Raw genomic sequence first — 14551 nt, 5'->3', positions numbered from 1 at the left:
AGAACTTACATAATAGTATCTGACATCGTAAATAAACATTGTTCCAAAGGTATTCAGATATACCTATATTTCTCTCTATCAATATTCTCCGTTGCGAGGATTTCGGTTTTTTGGCTTCATCAACGTCTACATAAAGACTCCAGTGTAATTTGACATAAACTTTTACATAAAAAATTTCGTAACTTTTTTAAATTAATTTTTTTCCAGTAATAATTTATTATTGTATCTATACTGGGTAACTTTCTATTTTAAAATAATTTGCGGTATTTTTCATATTCTTTTACGTTTACTTTAATTTACACAATTGTTTCATAGATTGTTTGTTTTAACATTTTATTCTATCATCAAAATTTGTGTTTAGTTCTTTGGTATAAATCAATTTTTTTAATATATGATTATATTTTATTTTTGAATTTTATTTATCCATCAGCTTCCTCTGAGTATTGGTTTGCATTTCTGTGATTGGATGACGTAAAACCCTGATATAATTTAACAATTTGAGCTAGCCCAATAAAAGTTTTGATACATTAATAATTGAAAACAAATATACAGTGAGCACGTAAAGGTTGGAATAAATTAATTTTCTCGTGAATGGGTGATTCTGGAAAGAAATCCCGAAAAAGATCTATTTTTAAATTATGACTTTTTGGCGCAAATATATCATACTAGTGACGTCATCCATCTGAGCGTGATGACGTAATCAATGATTTTTTTAAATAAGTGTAGGGGTCGTGTGATAGCTCATTTGAAAGGTTATTTTTAATTCTCTATTCAGTCATATAAACATTAACAATTTATACAGGGTGTCCAAAAAAATGTTTTTTAAATTGAATTAATTGACACAACAAGAAGAATGTATGTAATTTATTTGGTTCAAAATATATTTTACTGCTGTATAAACATAATATTTAAATTAGAAATGCCACAAGAAAGTAGTTTCACAACCTTGTTTATTTTTATTATTCTAATTATTTAAATTAATAAAAAAATCTTCTTAAGATGAACACATTCGTTGCCACTGACGCCAAAAGGCGTTTTGTGCTACTTGATTCAGGTGCCACTGAACTCCTTTTGGTGTTCATAACCTGTGGAATTACATAAGATTCTTTTCGTCTTGGCTCCATATGAAAGTGACTGAATATAAGTGGCAGTGAATGTGTTAAATGATATATCCAAAATGAATCTTACCGAGGCATTAGCATCAACAATCAGTGACAAATAGGCTTTATTCACTGGAGAGTCAGCATTCATTGGATCTTGCAGTCTTATTAAAGCCAATACTGCTTGATAACGCACTGCTGGCTTGGGATCCTAAAAATAAATGTTATTTTACAAAACTACTTACCTACAAGCAATTGGAGAGAAAAAGGAACAGTAGTAAAAAAATTAAGAGAACTGTGATGAAAGTGGTGGATGAAAAACTAAAAAAATGAACAAGTATATTCAAATGGGAAATAAGCCACAATTTTACCTAAAAATGATTTTATTAACGTTTCGACGCCCAAGTCGGGTGTCGTTGTCAAAATACAAAATAATACTAAATAAATAAAAATGTTGTTGCTTAGTAAAAAATTCTTCTAATAATTTATTTAATCTGACTCATTTATATCGACAATTCAGACATGTATTATAAATTTTAAAGTAGACGACTTTAAAATGATATTGCCAATATTGATGAGTTGCGTTCCTGGGACGACTTTACTAAAAGATAGTTCATTCGATTACATGAAATCAATCCCAACTCAAGAATATCCGCCACAAAAAATCATAGCATGTAATCTGTCTTTAAAAAGACAACCAAATGCAACGGTGGCACTGAAATTCTCGCGTTAGAGATTCCATAGTAAATCACGAGGGAAAACCAGGAAAAACCTCGTGATACTATCCCGACATCGTAAGTATTTGGGTTTACATTTAGTTTACTCTCAAAACTAATACCAAATTCTGACTTGATATTTTAAATTTTAAATAATACTAAAATACTAAATATGTACTAACTCGATATGTTACTGATTTACTAATTGTGGTATTTTCTTTCTATTGACTTCCTCCTTTAATATGGGTAACCACATCCTACTGCATTCTACCGAGGAATTTGCGACACAATTGGTTTCATTTAGCATAATTAGAGCCGCTTCTTTGATTTTTCTCTTTTTACTATCTGCTTCTTTTAGGACTATACTTGAATCTCTCCACTGAACTCTATGTTCATTATCCCATGCGTGTTGACATATTTGAGATCTATCAAATTCTCTATTTTTTATATAAGACTGATGTTCATTTACTCTAACGTCTATTGGTCTTGACGTTTCACCTATATAAAATTGTTCGCATTCACAAGGTATTTTATAAATACAATTTTTTGTTCTTTCTTGTTCACTGTTAGGTTTAGTTTTAGATAGAATAGATCTCAAAGTGTTTGTTGTTTTGAATGTTGTTGATATGTTGAATTTATTTCCTATTGTTTTAAGTTTCTCGGATAGTCCTTTTACATATGGTATTGATATTTTCCTCGTATTATTTCTTGTGAATGTTGTAGGATCCCGTTCTAAGTTGTTCTGTTCCATTCGATCCAATCTTGACAATTCCTTATTTATAAACGATATGGGATAATCATTTTTTAATAAAACAGATGTTAACAATTGTTTTTCTTCTAAAAATGAATTTTCGTTAGAACAAGTAATTTTGGCTCTATCATATAAGGATTTAATGATTCCCTTTTTAACGTTGATGTTATGATTTGATTTGTAATTGAGATATCTGTTGGTGTGTGTTGGTTTTCTATACACTTGAGTCTCATATCCAGTATCCTTCTTTGAGACCAAAACATCGAGGAAAGGTAGGGTGTTATTGTATTCCTTTTCCATTGTAAACTTTATTGTCTCTTCTTGATCGTTTATAATATTCAGGAACGTATCCAACAATTCCGATCTATGAGGCCATATGGAAAACACATCATCTACATATCTCCACCATACTGTGAGTTTTAAATTTTGTTTAGAAATGATATTAGTTTCGAAATCCTCCATAAATATATTAGCCAATAATGGAGATAAAGAAGAGCCCATTGCGAGACCAAAATTTTGTTTATAGAATTCATTATTTAGTTGAAAATAGGTATTATTAGTACATAATGTCAATAACTCCATTATAGCTGATACATTTAGTCTTGTCCTAGTTGTTAATGTATTATCATTTTCTAATTTCGTTTTGATTAAGTTTAAAGTTTTATCTAATGGCACATTTGTAAATAAACTGTTTATGTCAAAACTTACTAAAATATTATTTGGATTAAATTCAATATTTGATAATTTGTTTAAAAAATGTTGTGTATTTTTTATAAATGTGTCATTATTATTTGCAAATGGTTTTATAACATTTAATAAAAATTTTGATAGTTCACTACAAGGAGAATTGATGGTACTACAAATAGGTCTAAGTGGAATATTTGCTTTGTGAATTTTCGGTACTCCATAAAAATGTGGTGTCTTACTGTAATGAGGCGTCATCAACCTTCTTTGATAGTACGTTAGGTCATTTTTAAATTTGAATAAAGTTCTATAGATTTTGTTTTCCAGTGTCTTCGTTGGATCCTTCGTTAATTTGGTATAAGGTCCATTTGTAATTAGATCTGTAATTTTGTCCTCATATTGTAATTGATTTCATGTAATCGAATGAACTATCTTTTAGTAAAGTCGTCCCAGGAACGCAACTCATCAATATTGGCAATATCATTTTAAAGTCGTCTACTTTAAAATTTATAATACGTGTCTGAATTGCCGATATAAATGAGTCAGATTAAATAAATTATTAGAAGAATTTTTTACTAAGCAACAACATTTTTATTTATTTAGTATTATTTTGTATTTTGACAACGACACCCGACTTACGCATCGAAACGTTAATAAAATCATTTTTAGGTAAAATTGTGGCTTATTTCCCATTTGAATATACTTGATTATAAAAATGCCACAAGAAAATAGCTTCAGAACAACATTAAAAAAATGAAGAGCCAAATGAGAGTATAATAAATAATATACTACCTATATAGTAGGTATAGTAGGCTCGGAAATCAGCTAAATTTTAACTGACTATAAAAAAAATTAAATGTGGCAACATTGTGTGACTACCAAGTCTTCTCAGATATCAACAGAGCCGTAATTTAGTCTAAACAAATTACTATATTCTTTTACCAACAAAAATGAGATGTTTTAACCAAATAATGTTTCAAATACACACTATGCAGTTACGGAAAGCTCGAAACAGAAGTGGAAGATCAGGTGAATAAAGCAAACAGAGCCGCAGGTTGCCTGAATGAAACAATATGGAGAAATAAAAACATCGGAAAAGAAGTGAAAGGCAGAATTTACAAAACAGTCATCAGACCAATAATGACATACGCGGCAGAAACACGACCTGATACAGAAAGGACAAAAAGAATGCTAGAAACAGCAGAGATGAAAACATTGCGAAAAATCGATGGTAAGACGCTGTGGGATAGAGCTAGAAGTGCAGATATACGAAGGAGATGCAAGGTGGACAACATTAATAACTGGGTGAAAAGCAGAAGAGTAGAATGGAACGACCACATAAGCTGAATGACAACAAATAGAGTAGTAAGGACGGCGAGAGACGGTTCCCCAATAGGAAGACGATCAGTGGGAAGACCACGAAAACGATGGAATGACAACTTACTGGAGGCACATTGAATAACAGACAGAGTAATGTCTATATAAAAAGAAGAAGAAGAAGATGTTTCAAATATGATGTACAAAATAATTTTGACTTCGGTTCCTCTAATGAACTTGCTATTTGTCCTTAAAAGTAGAAAAAAAGTTTAATTTCTTTTGCTTAACATGTTCCCTGCCACATTGGTCCCATGGGACCAAAACCTTCTTTAATGCTTGTGAGGCTCCTGGTTCATAATAATGTCTAATATCTCAGACTAAAAGATCCACATGTCCTAGAAGGTATATACTGTAAGAATGGCCCATTCAATTATTTGAAAATAGTACCTTGTGGTCCCAGTTATTTGATAGATGATTAGGCATAATATTATGTATTGTTAATGTTAAGCATATTTGTCTTTACTAAATATCTAATAAATAAAGTTTGTTTTGTATGATGTTTTAACTTAAATGAAAAATTATTATTACAATAAAGGTACATCTTTAACCCTCTAACACTCTAACCATTATGACCGTCTGTAGACAGTGTTCATTTTTCTAGTTAAATTAAGAATTGTCAATAAATATAGCTTAAATGATATTGTTTGTTTTTAAAATTTTAATTAAAAAATGTAAATATAAAAACAAACAATATAATATATATAGCTATATTTATTGACAATTCTGAATTTATCTCGAAAAATGACCATCATCTACAGAAGGTCATAACAGTTAGAGGGTTAAGAAGTATAGGTAGAACATAATTTAAACACACCATTTCTCGTAAAACAAGCTTCATTTGCCCACAGCACTGCATGGAAATACAAGTTCTCTGAAGATTTTATTTTGAAACCATCTACAAAACCTTAGTCTTGGAGGCCTTGGTGTAAACCTTGTAATCGTTGTATACCGTACGTAATTAACATGTGATATTCGCGAATCGAAAACATGACAACACAATGTATTCTCAGGTTACAAGTAATCACAACTGTTTGTGGTTGTTACGACAATTGTTTGTTCTCTGTGTCAAAATAAATAAAACTGCAGGGTTGCCATGTTTATGTAACTTTTTAATAAAAGACATTATTTTTATTTTTTGAGGCTACATATGACTTTAGAAAAAAATGTATAAGACAATTTTTCTTAATGATGCATTCTACCCATACCACAGTATACAGGGTGATTGATTAGTAGGGTAAAGCTCAATAGCTCCGCTATAGTAATAGATAGCAATAAAAGTTAATAACAAAAATTTTAGCCACCTTTGAGCTTCACATTACAAAATTAGTTAGAATGCTACAGGGTGTTCAATAACACAGTGGCAGACCAAACTTATGTTTTTTTTTAAATGGAACACCTATTTTATTTTAAATTCGAAATCCTGTTAACTGCTCGATCACAAAAATATAAAGGTTTGTTATGTTATACAGGGTATTTACAAAGTTATAACCAATTTTATATGAAAATCGTAACAAGTTCAACTCCCTGTATAAATAAAAATAAGCAAAACAACAATGGTTTATTAATGCCATATTTTTTAAAGTATTGTCAAAATTTTCAAGAATGGTCGATATTGCTAATTTTCTTTGTATTAAATTCAGGGTGAGTCAAAACGCAAGTACATTATTTTCTCAGTAATTTTAAATGGAACACCCTGTATTTTATATCACTATTGAAAAGTACCATTACCGTACTTTAATTTTTAGATAACATTCCCTATGTCTAAATTTATTAGTTTTCGAGATATTTTCATTTTTCAATGGACCAGTTAGTCCTGTCGCCAGGGGGGGTACAACGGCCTCGTTAATTCAAATGGACTTACCCAAGTTTTTTTTATGTATTTTGACCCGTAGAACAAGAATTTTTTGGGTAACAGTTGATCCGGATGTCGATAAGATTGTTATAGACCAAGAACTTGAGGAATCAAATAACAGCGATTTTTGGCAAAACAAAACCATATTTTGTATTTTTTGGGTCATTTTAAGCAAAAAATATTTCTACAAGTTTTTTAGTAGGATGCACAGTTTTCGAGATAAACGCGGTTGAACTTTCAAAAAATCGAAAAACTGCAATTTTTAAACCCGAATAACTTTTGATTAAAAAATAAAATAGCAATTCTGCTTAGCGCCTTTGAAAGTTCAAGTCAAATTATGTCGGTTTTGATTATTTGCATTGCTAAAAATTTATTGTGTTATTGTTAAACAAAGCTACAAACAACTAGTGCGTGAGTGATGTTTCTATGATTTCTCATTTAAAATCGAACGAGTAGGTAGAATAGGTACTAGTGCAATCAAGACTATTTCTACGTTACATGCGTTAAAACGCATGTAAAAGCACGGGAAACCCTACGTGTTTATAGCTTTGTTAAACAATAAAAAAATAAATTTTTACCAATGCAAATAATCAAAACCGATATAATTTGACTTAAACTTTCAAATGCGGTAAGCAGACTTGCTATTTTATTTTTTAATCAAAAGTTATTCGGGTTCAAAAATTGCAATTTTTCGATTTTTTTAAAGTTCAACCGCGTTTATCTCGAAAACTGTGCATCCTACGAAAAAACTTGTAGAAATATTTTTTACTTAAAATGGCCCAAAAAATACAAAATATTGTTGTGTTTTGCCAAAAATCGCTGTTATTTGATTCCTCAAGTTCTTGGTCTATAACAATCTTATCGACATCCGGATCAACTGTTACCCAAAAAATTCGTGTTCTACGGGTCAAAATACATAAAAAAAACTTGAGTAAGTCCATCTGAATTAAACGAGGCCGTTGTACCCCCCCTGGTGACAGGACTAAGTAGCGTGGTCACCCAAATCACCAGAATTTAATGAACTGGACTGATTTTTTTGGGGTTACGTTAATAATGAAGTTTATAAAATACCTCCAACAACAAGGGATGAGATGAAAAATAGAATACAAATGGAAAAAAATTAATAAAGACAATGGACTTATTGCAGAGGCAGGTGGATGACACAATATCTTGGATGAATAAATGGAGATTAACAATAAATCCTTCTAAAACAAAACTAATAATATTTAACCATAGAATCCAAGATCACTCACCAACTATAAACATATGCGACAATATTATTAAACCCTCCCAAACTGTTAAGTATTTGGGAATAGAAATAGATAACAAATTGAAGTTCAACAACCACACAGCAGTTATAAAAAGGAAAATTATAACTAGAGCAAAACACTTCATAAGTTTAACATACAAGAATGAGGGAATTACGATTGAAACAGCAGTCAATATTTATAAAATGATTTGCAGGCCCATGCTGGAGTATGGTTCTGCAATTTTCTATAATTCTAAAGGTCCTGCCAAAAATAATATAAAAGTGGCTGAAACAACTAGCCTTCGACAAATTACTAGAATGCGTCATCCTGATAATCCACTTCATAATCCATCAAACAGAATGCTGTATGATAAAACTGTAATTGAACCTATTAATGAGAGGCTCAATAAGCTGTTTAAATATCTCTTTATTAATGACAATAACAAAAATTTGACTGAGCCCCACATTGTGAAGATACCAGAGGACAGTGCCCGTAGATATCCAGGAAGAACTCTTTTTGAAGAAATCTGCTACACATCAAGACAATAAACAACTCTATTTAAATCATCATCTGTATTGTAACTAATTGTCAGTGATATTGTGATTACCACCACATACAAATATTTTTTTTTAATTTTTGTATTGTATTAATATTAACAAAAAACATATACTGTATTAATGTATATTAATTGTGTAAATTGGCTGAAAGACTTCAATCGATGACCTTTTGGTACATTGTATCAATAAAGTATGTCTCCCTCTAGAATACAAAGTGTATTTCGATGTGTTAATTTACAAATGCTCCATAGAGTAAGTAGCTCATTCAATGATCGTTTTTAGGCGTACATAAATGTGTTAGGAGATAATTTTGAACACCTTATGTAATTAAATATTAAAAATATTTTATTAAAAGTAGCTTCTAATTTTTTCAAACATGTTTTTTTTGCAAAATGTATTACTGATAAATTATGTTTCATTCTTTATTTGTTACATTGTTACATTTACATACAAAAGTAGTGTTTAATTGTCTTCACAAAATATTGTATATTGTATTTTGTGTTTGTGTTTTTTTTGTAAAATTTATTACTAATTTTCTTTGTTTATTTGTTGCATTTACATAAAAAGACAGTTTTTAATTGTTTCAAAAATGTTGCATGTAGTGGTTGTGTTTTTGTTTGTAAAATGTATTACTAATAAATTATTTTTATTTCTTTATTTGCTACAGTGTTACATTGATTACTGGATTGATAATCGGTAATCTTCAATTGTCAATTCAGTCATGGCCTACTTAAAATTTAGATAAATTTAAACACCTAAAATAATTTGCTCTGAAAAATGAAAATATCTCGAAAACTAATAAATTTGGGCATAGGGAATGTTATATAAAAATTAAAGTATGTTAATGTTACTTTTCAATAATGATATAAAATACAGGGTGTACCATTTAACATTACTGAGAAAATAATGTACTTGCGTTTTGACTCACCCTGTATTTGATTTAAAGAAAACTAGCAATATCAATAATTCGTAAAAATTTTGACAATAAATAAAAAAATATGGCATTAATAAACCATTGCTGTTGTGCTTATTTTTATTTATACAGGGAGTTGAACTTGTTACGATTTTCATTCAAAATTGGTTATAACTTTGTAAATACCCTGTATAACATTACAAACCTTTATATTTTTGTGATGGAGAAGTTAACAGGATTTCGAATATACAATAAAATATAGGGTGTTCCATTTAAAAAAACATAAGTTAGGTCTGCCACTGTGTTATCGAACACCCTGTAACATTCTAACTAATTTTGTAATGTGAAGCTCAAAGGTGGCTAAAATTTTTGTTATTAACTTTTATTGCTATCTATTACTATAGCGGAGCTATTGAGCTTTACCCTACTAATCAATCACCCTGTATAGAGGGACAGTAGAACCACTCTCCGAAAAATTGGAAGTAAAATTTTTAGTCGCGCATGGCAACTGCGCAATGTTCCCAGTCGCTTTTGCCCCACTCTCGCATAGCTAGTCGCACAGAAACATATGGGTTTTAACAGGGAAAACCTGCATCCACCACTGGTGAATTATCAATTGCGTACTGCTGGTATTACTTCTTGAGATCAAAGTGCCGACATGGAAGAGGTTTTACTGTCCCTCTTTATACTGTGCCCACACCTTGAAGGAAGGCACTATTTTCCAGGACAACCTGTATACAACAGAGTTGATTTTATTTTTTTTATATAATCAAGAATACAATGTCCAAAAGCAGTTGCATAGTCAATTATGTCCGAAAATAGAAAAAGAACTTAGTGCAGCTTACTGAAACCATATTTAGGTATATCAATTGTAAAATAAGTAGTAATTTACTTACCAAAGTTCTTTCTAGCATAGCCTCTTCAATTAGATCACATATTTCATTATCCAAGTTTTTGTTGGGACCAATCTTTGCCAGAATAAGTCTAATAAATAGACATGAATTGCGTCTATGGTTTTCATTGACCAATCTGTGATACTAAAACAATAAATAAACATAAACAATGTTAAATTTTACAATGGATATTTGGAGATGTTTACTAAAATAGGGATGATACAATTGTTATAATCTTACTTAATAAACACTACCCAAAATTAGAATGTTATTAATTTAAACTCCTAGTTTAGATGGTAAGAATAAACAGACAAAACTTGAAAAGGACCAAACAACATAGCTACACATACAGATATCTAATACAAACTAAGCATACCTGTAGAGTTTCTTTAATTGTCATAGTTAAAAGTGGATGACCAGTTTCAGTGAAATCATCTTCCATTGTATCATCAGGTGTTACTTCTGCAATAAAGAGTGCCAAAAACTCTAGCACATTTTCCACATAAACACTCATATCTGCAGTAAATATTAACTTTAAAAAGTTTCGTATATGTACAAAAAAGTGTTCTACTGAGCCCTGCAATAGAGAAAACAGTAAGTTAGAGAATGGTGTTATTTGTGTAAATGGTCCAACATACCCTATCATACTGTTGTTTTAAAATTTTTAATTGTTTTTGATGATTGGCTTTAGTAACTTCTACTTTTTTTAAAACTTCCTTTATTACATAGGACATTTTGATAAAATTCTGTATATATTTGAGATTAAATTAAAACCGTTTAAAAAAACTAACTTTTAAATTTGATGCTTTCATGTTTGATGCCACTAATGACAAGTGACATATGACAAACATAGATGGCTTTGTGATGTGCAGCACTTGCATCTCGGGACAGCAATTTAGGGTCCTGATCACAAACGTTTATGACCGATGTCAGCTAGGAGCGTTGTGCTTCTGCTGATATTTTATATGGTACGAATGGATTATAGGCATGGATCCCGCGTACCAAAAAAAAAAAGAATGTGTGTGTACTTTGTACGCACGTAAGAAGCTATACTTCTATTATATGATTATATGATTATAAACGAAATTAATATACTTTTTATTTATATTTTATTTAAATATTAAACTAATTTATACTTACTACTTCTCAAACATTTTTATTAAAACAGTGCCAAAAATTAAAATAATAAAAGAATAAAACACACACAAACACATTAAAAATGCCACAAATGATTTCTGAACATTAATTGTCGGAAATTTTTTTAACTAAATACGTATTTTCTGAAAATAAAATTATATAATAAATATACTTACAATCATAAAATGTATAAAAAAAAATAAAAAAATAAAAGTTAATATTGTGATTCGAACCAACTTATCAGCGCGGTTGGTATTGGCGTTGTATTGGGGTTCATTCGCATTAAACGCTTCGCCACGGAGACAACGTGTCAATATGTGCGAAGATTGACTAACTAAACGGATTAAACTTTTGACATTTTTGAATTACATAAATCAAATTATTTTGATTTTGAATTGAAATGATTTAGAATTGAAAAAATACAACAAAACATGGAGTAAGAAAACAATATATTAGGTGAATATTGATAGAAATTTTGATGGTAATCAAATTATGTAAATAAAAGTATTACATGCTATGTATTTTGGTAGGTTCAAATAGATAGGTACCTATGACACATTTACAATTATTACGTACCTGTTGCTTTAAAAACTATTTAAAAGTCACTACAATTATAAACTTTTTTATTTCTGTCCTCACAACAATAAAACTAATATATTATACATTTGTTTACCTTCATATTGAACAATTATTTATTATTGACAGATCATTTCAACACCCAATCAGAGCCCGTATAACGACTAATACCATACTGTCGGTGTCCGCATGCGCGCAGATCAATATAAATTCACCCTCAATCTCAATCGCGCCTAAAGAAGTATAACCAAATACTATGGACTGTATAACTTCAAAAAGTTGATTAATAGCAAGCTGAAAATTTGTTAATATTAACGGTGTCCAGTTGGACAAACTTTGATGTATGGGAACACTGGAACAGGGGTAGTTTTTCCTGGGTAAGTTCAGGATACGTTCGGAGCATGCTGCGCGAATAAATCTATAATATATATATATATATATATATATATATATATATATATATATATATATATATATATATATATATATATATATATATATATATATATAGTGCTAGTCAAAAGTCCGTACCCCCCTCGTATCTTTTGAATGGTTATACCTATAATAGTGAAATTTGGAGGGAGGAAATAAACGGACGTAAGCTTCTTAACTAGTTATGACAGGTGACTTAATAGTGACAGATGACGTTACAGAGCCACTGCGACCGATAATTTTAAATGGGACCTTATGGCAAGTGATACCTCGTTTGAAAGGTATTTAAAATACCTATTCAGTCATACTATTTTTTTTTTGGGTTTAAGTTGATTTTGATTTTGGTGAATAAATTAAATAAATATAATATTGTAGTTTCGAATTTAATTAATAAAAATTCAAACGTCCGCCTATGGATTTTTTGTCAAAAAATTGACGTTTTTTAATTCTCTAGTAGTTTTTACGTCAACGTCAACCTGTTTGACAAGTAATCATAGGCGGAATTTTGAATTTTTATTAATTAAATGCGAAACTACAATTTTATATTTATTTCATTTGTACATCAAAATTAGCTTAAACTCAAACAAAATTAGTATGGCTGAATAGGTATTTTCAATACCTTTCAAACGAGGTATCACTTGCCATAAGGTCCCATTTAAAATTATCGGTCACAGTGGCTCTGTAACGTCATCTGTCACTATTACGTCACATGTCATGACTAGTTAAGAAGCTTACGTCCGTTTATTTCCTCCCTCCAAATTTGACTATTATAGGCATAACCGTTCAAAAGATACGAGGGGGGGTACGGACTTTTGACTAGCACTGTATATATTATAGTATAGATTCCCGTAGGGCTGGCGTAACTCAGGCGGTAGTATGCTTGGTTCAAGTGCTGGTAGGCCGGGGTTCAAATCCTAGCGCCGGCAAGAACAACTAGACATTTTTTAAAATGTCTATACGCTCTGAGCTTCGCTGGTGTCGCTCCTAGCGGATTAGTAATGCAACTTTCACCGGTAATTTTTAAATTTATTATTTAATTGTTATCGCTTAATATTTACAACGCAAAAAAGTAATTAAATTGTAATCGATTTTTTTAAGATTTTGCTAATCATTTTGACATTCTATTGATGGAATATTAATTTCTTACTTCGGATATTTTAACAATTATCGTGTAGATGGCGCTAAGATTAATAGATTAATTTATAATTATATATTACCGAACATTAAAAAAACTTAAATTCAGTATTTAAAACGTAAGTATATTTAAGGTAAAAATATATACCACAGCTTTGACCAACTAATATTTTTTAAAATTAATGTTTTTATTTTTAATTTTAAATTAATCACTTTGACATTTATGTCAAATTTCCAGTAAACGTTTACAGACTTATCACTACTGGCGCTCGCGAATTTTTAAATATCCCCTCTACGTACGAGCTCACAGCGTATAGGCCCCAGGTCGACTCAGCCTGAATAAAATGAGTACCTTAATTAAAACCAGGGGTAATAATAGGCGGTTGAAGCGTAGCACTGGCCCTGTTATCTTCCTTGTATACCGTAGGCCCTAGCTATAACAGACTACCCTGCTATAATCCCAAAGCCGCGTCAGCGGTATAAAACCGGAGCCTATAGCTTCCCGTGCGTGACAAGCTTAAATCTATAATAATTATAGTTTAGCTCCCCGTGCGTGACAAGCGTTTAGTCCTACTCGTAGAACATGTCAAATGACAGGAATTATATTGGTGGTAAGTTATAAATTAAGTAAGGTATTAAGGTAAGATATTAAGTGGTAAGGAATTATATTGGTGGTTATAAATCAATTGGAAGTTCTGTCCGACAAAATACATGGGACGTTTTCGTAGTCTGACGTTCGAAACTTTTAACCTGTTCCACAATTAAAACTTCCCCTGTTCCAGTGTTCCCGTACATCAAAGTTTGTCCGACTAGACACCGTTACGCTATTGACAAATTTTCAGCTTGCTGTTTTAACAAAAATCAACTTTTTTAGTACGCGGATCCAGACCTATTATTATTAATTTATGGATATACTTAAATCATATAGATGTCAGTTTTAATCAAATTTCATATAAAAAGTTTTATAAATGTTAAAAATTTCAAACGATTACATGACCTTTTATGAAAAGTGCCATATTAATAGTATATTAAAGTACACTCCTGGCCAAAAATATCGGGACACCTTAGAAATGGGTCATTTTTGATGTCTCGAATCTCCTAAACCCGTTGCCCGATTTTATTATTGATTTTTTTAGTATGTTATAGCCATTGACATATAAGCTATTATATGTCATTGGT

The 14551-nt window shown here is 30.6% G+C and overlaps 1 protein-coding gene across 1 annotated transcript in view; it reads right to left on the bottom strand.

The window, feature by feature from the left end:
• Nucleotides 1-10912, bottom strand: part of LOC114334577 (uncharacterized) — a 55557-nt gene extending 44645 nt beyond the window's left edge. Inside the window, exons 1-4 of the mRNA XM_028284643.2 lie at nucleotides 10732-10912; nucleotides 10470-10670; nucleotides 10097-10237; nucleotides 1189-1311 (exon numbers count right to left, since the gene is read on the bottom strand). Coding sequence (XP_028140444.2) covers nucleotides 1189-1311; nucleotides 10097-10237; nucleotides 10470-10670; nucleotides 10732-10827 — 561 coding nt within the window. The 5' untranslated portion in view covers nucleotides 10828-10912. The remainder of the gene's footprint in view (nucleotides 1-1188; nucleotides 1312-10096; nucleotides 10238-10469; nucleotides 10671-10731) is intronic.
• Nucleotides 10913-14551: the final 3639 nt, after the last annotated feature.

Source organism: Diabrotica virgifera, chromosome 3 (genome assembly GCF_917563875.1).
Source record: "Diabrotica virgifera virgifera chromosome 3, PGI_DIABVI_V3a".
Lineage (NCBI taxonomy): Eukaryota > Metazoa > Arthropoda > Insecta > Coleoptera > Chrysomelidae > Diabrotica > Diabrotica virgifera.
This window is presented reverse-complemented; position numbering and strand designations above follow the sequence as displayed.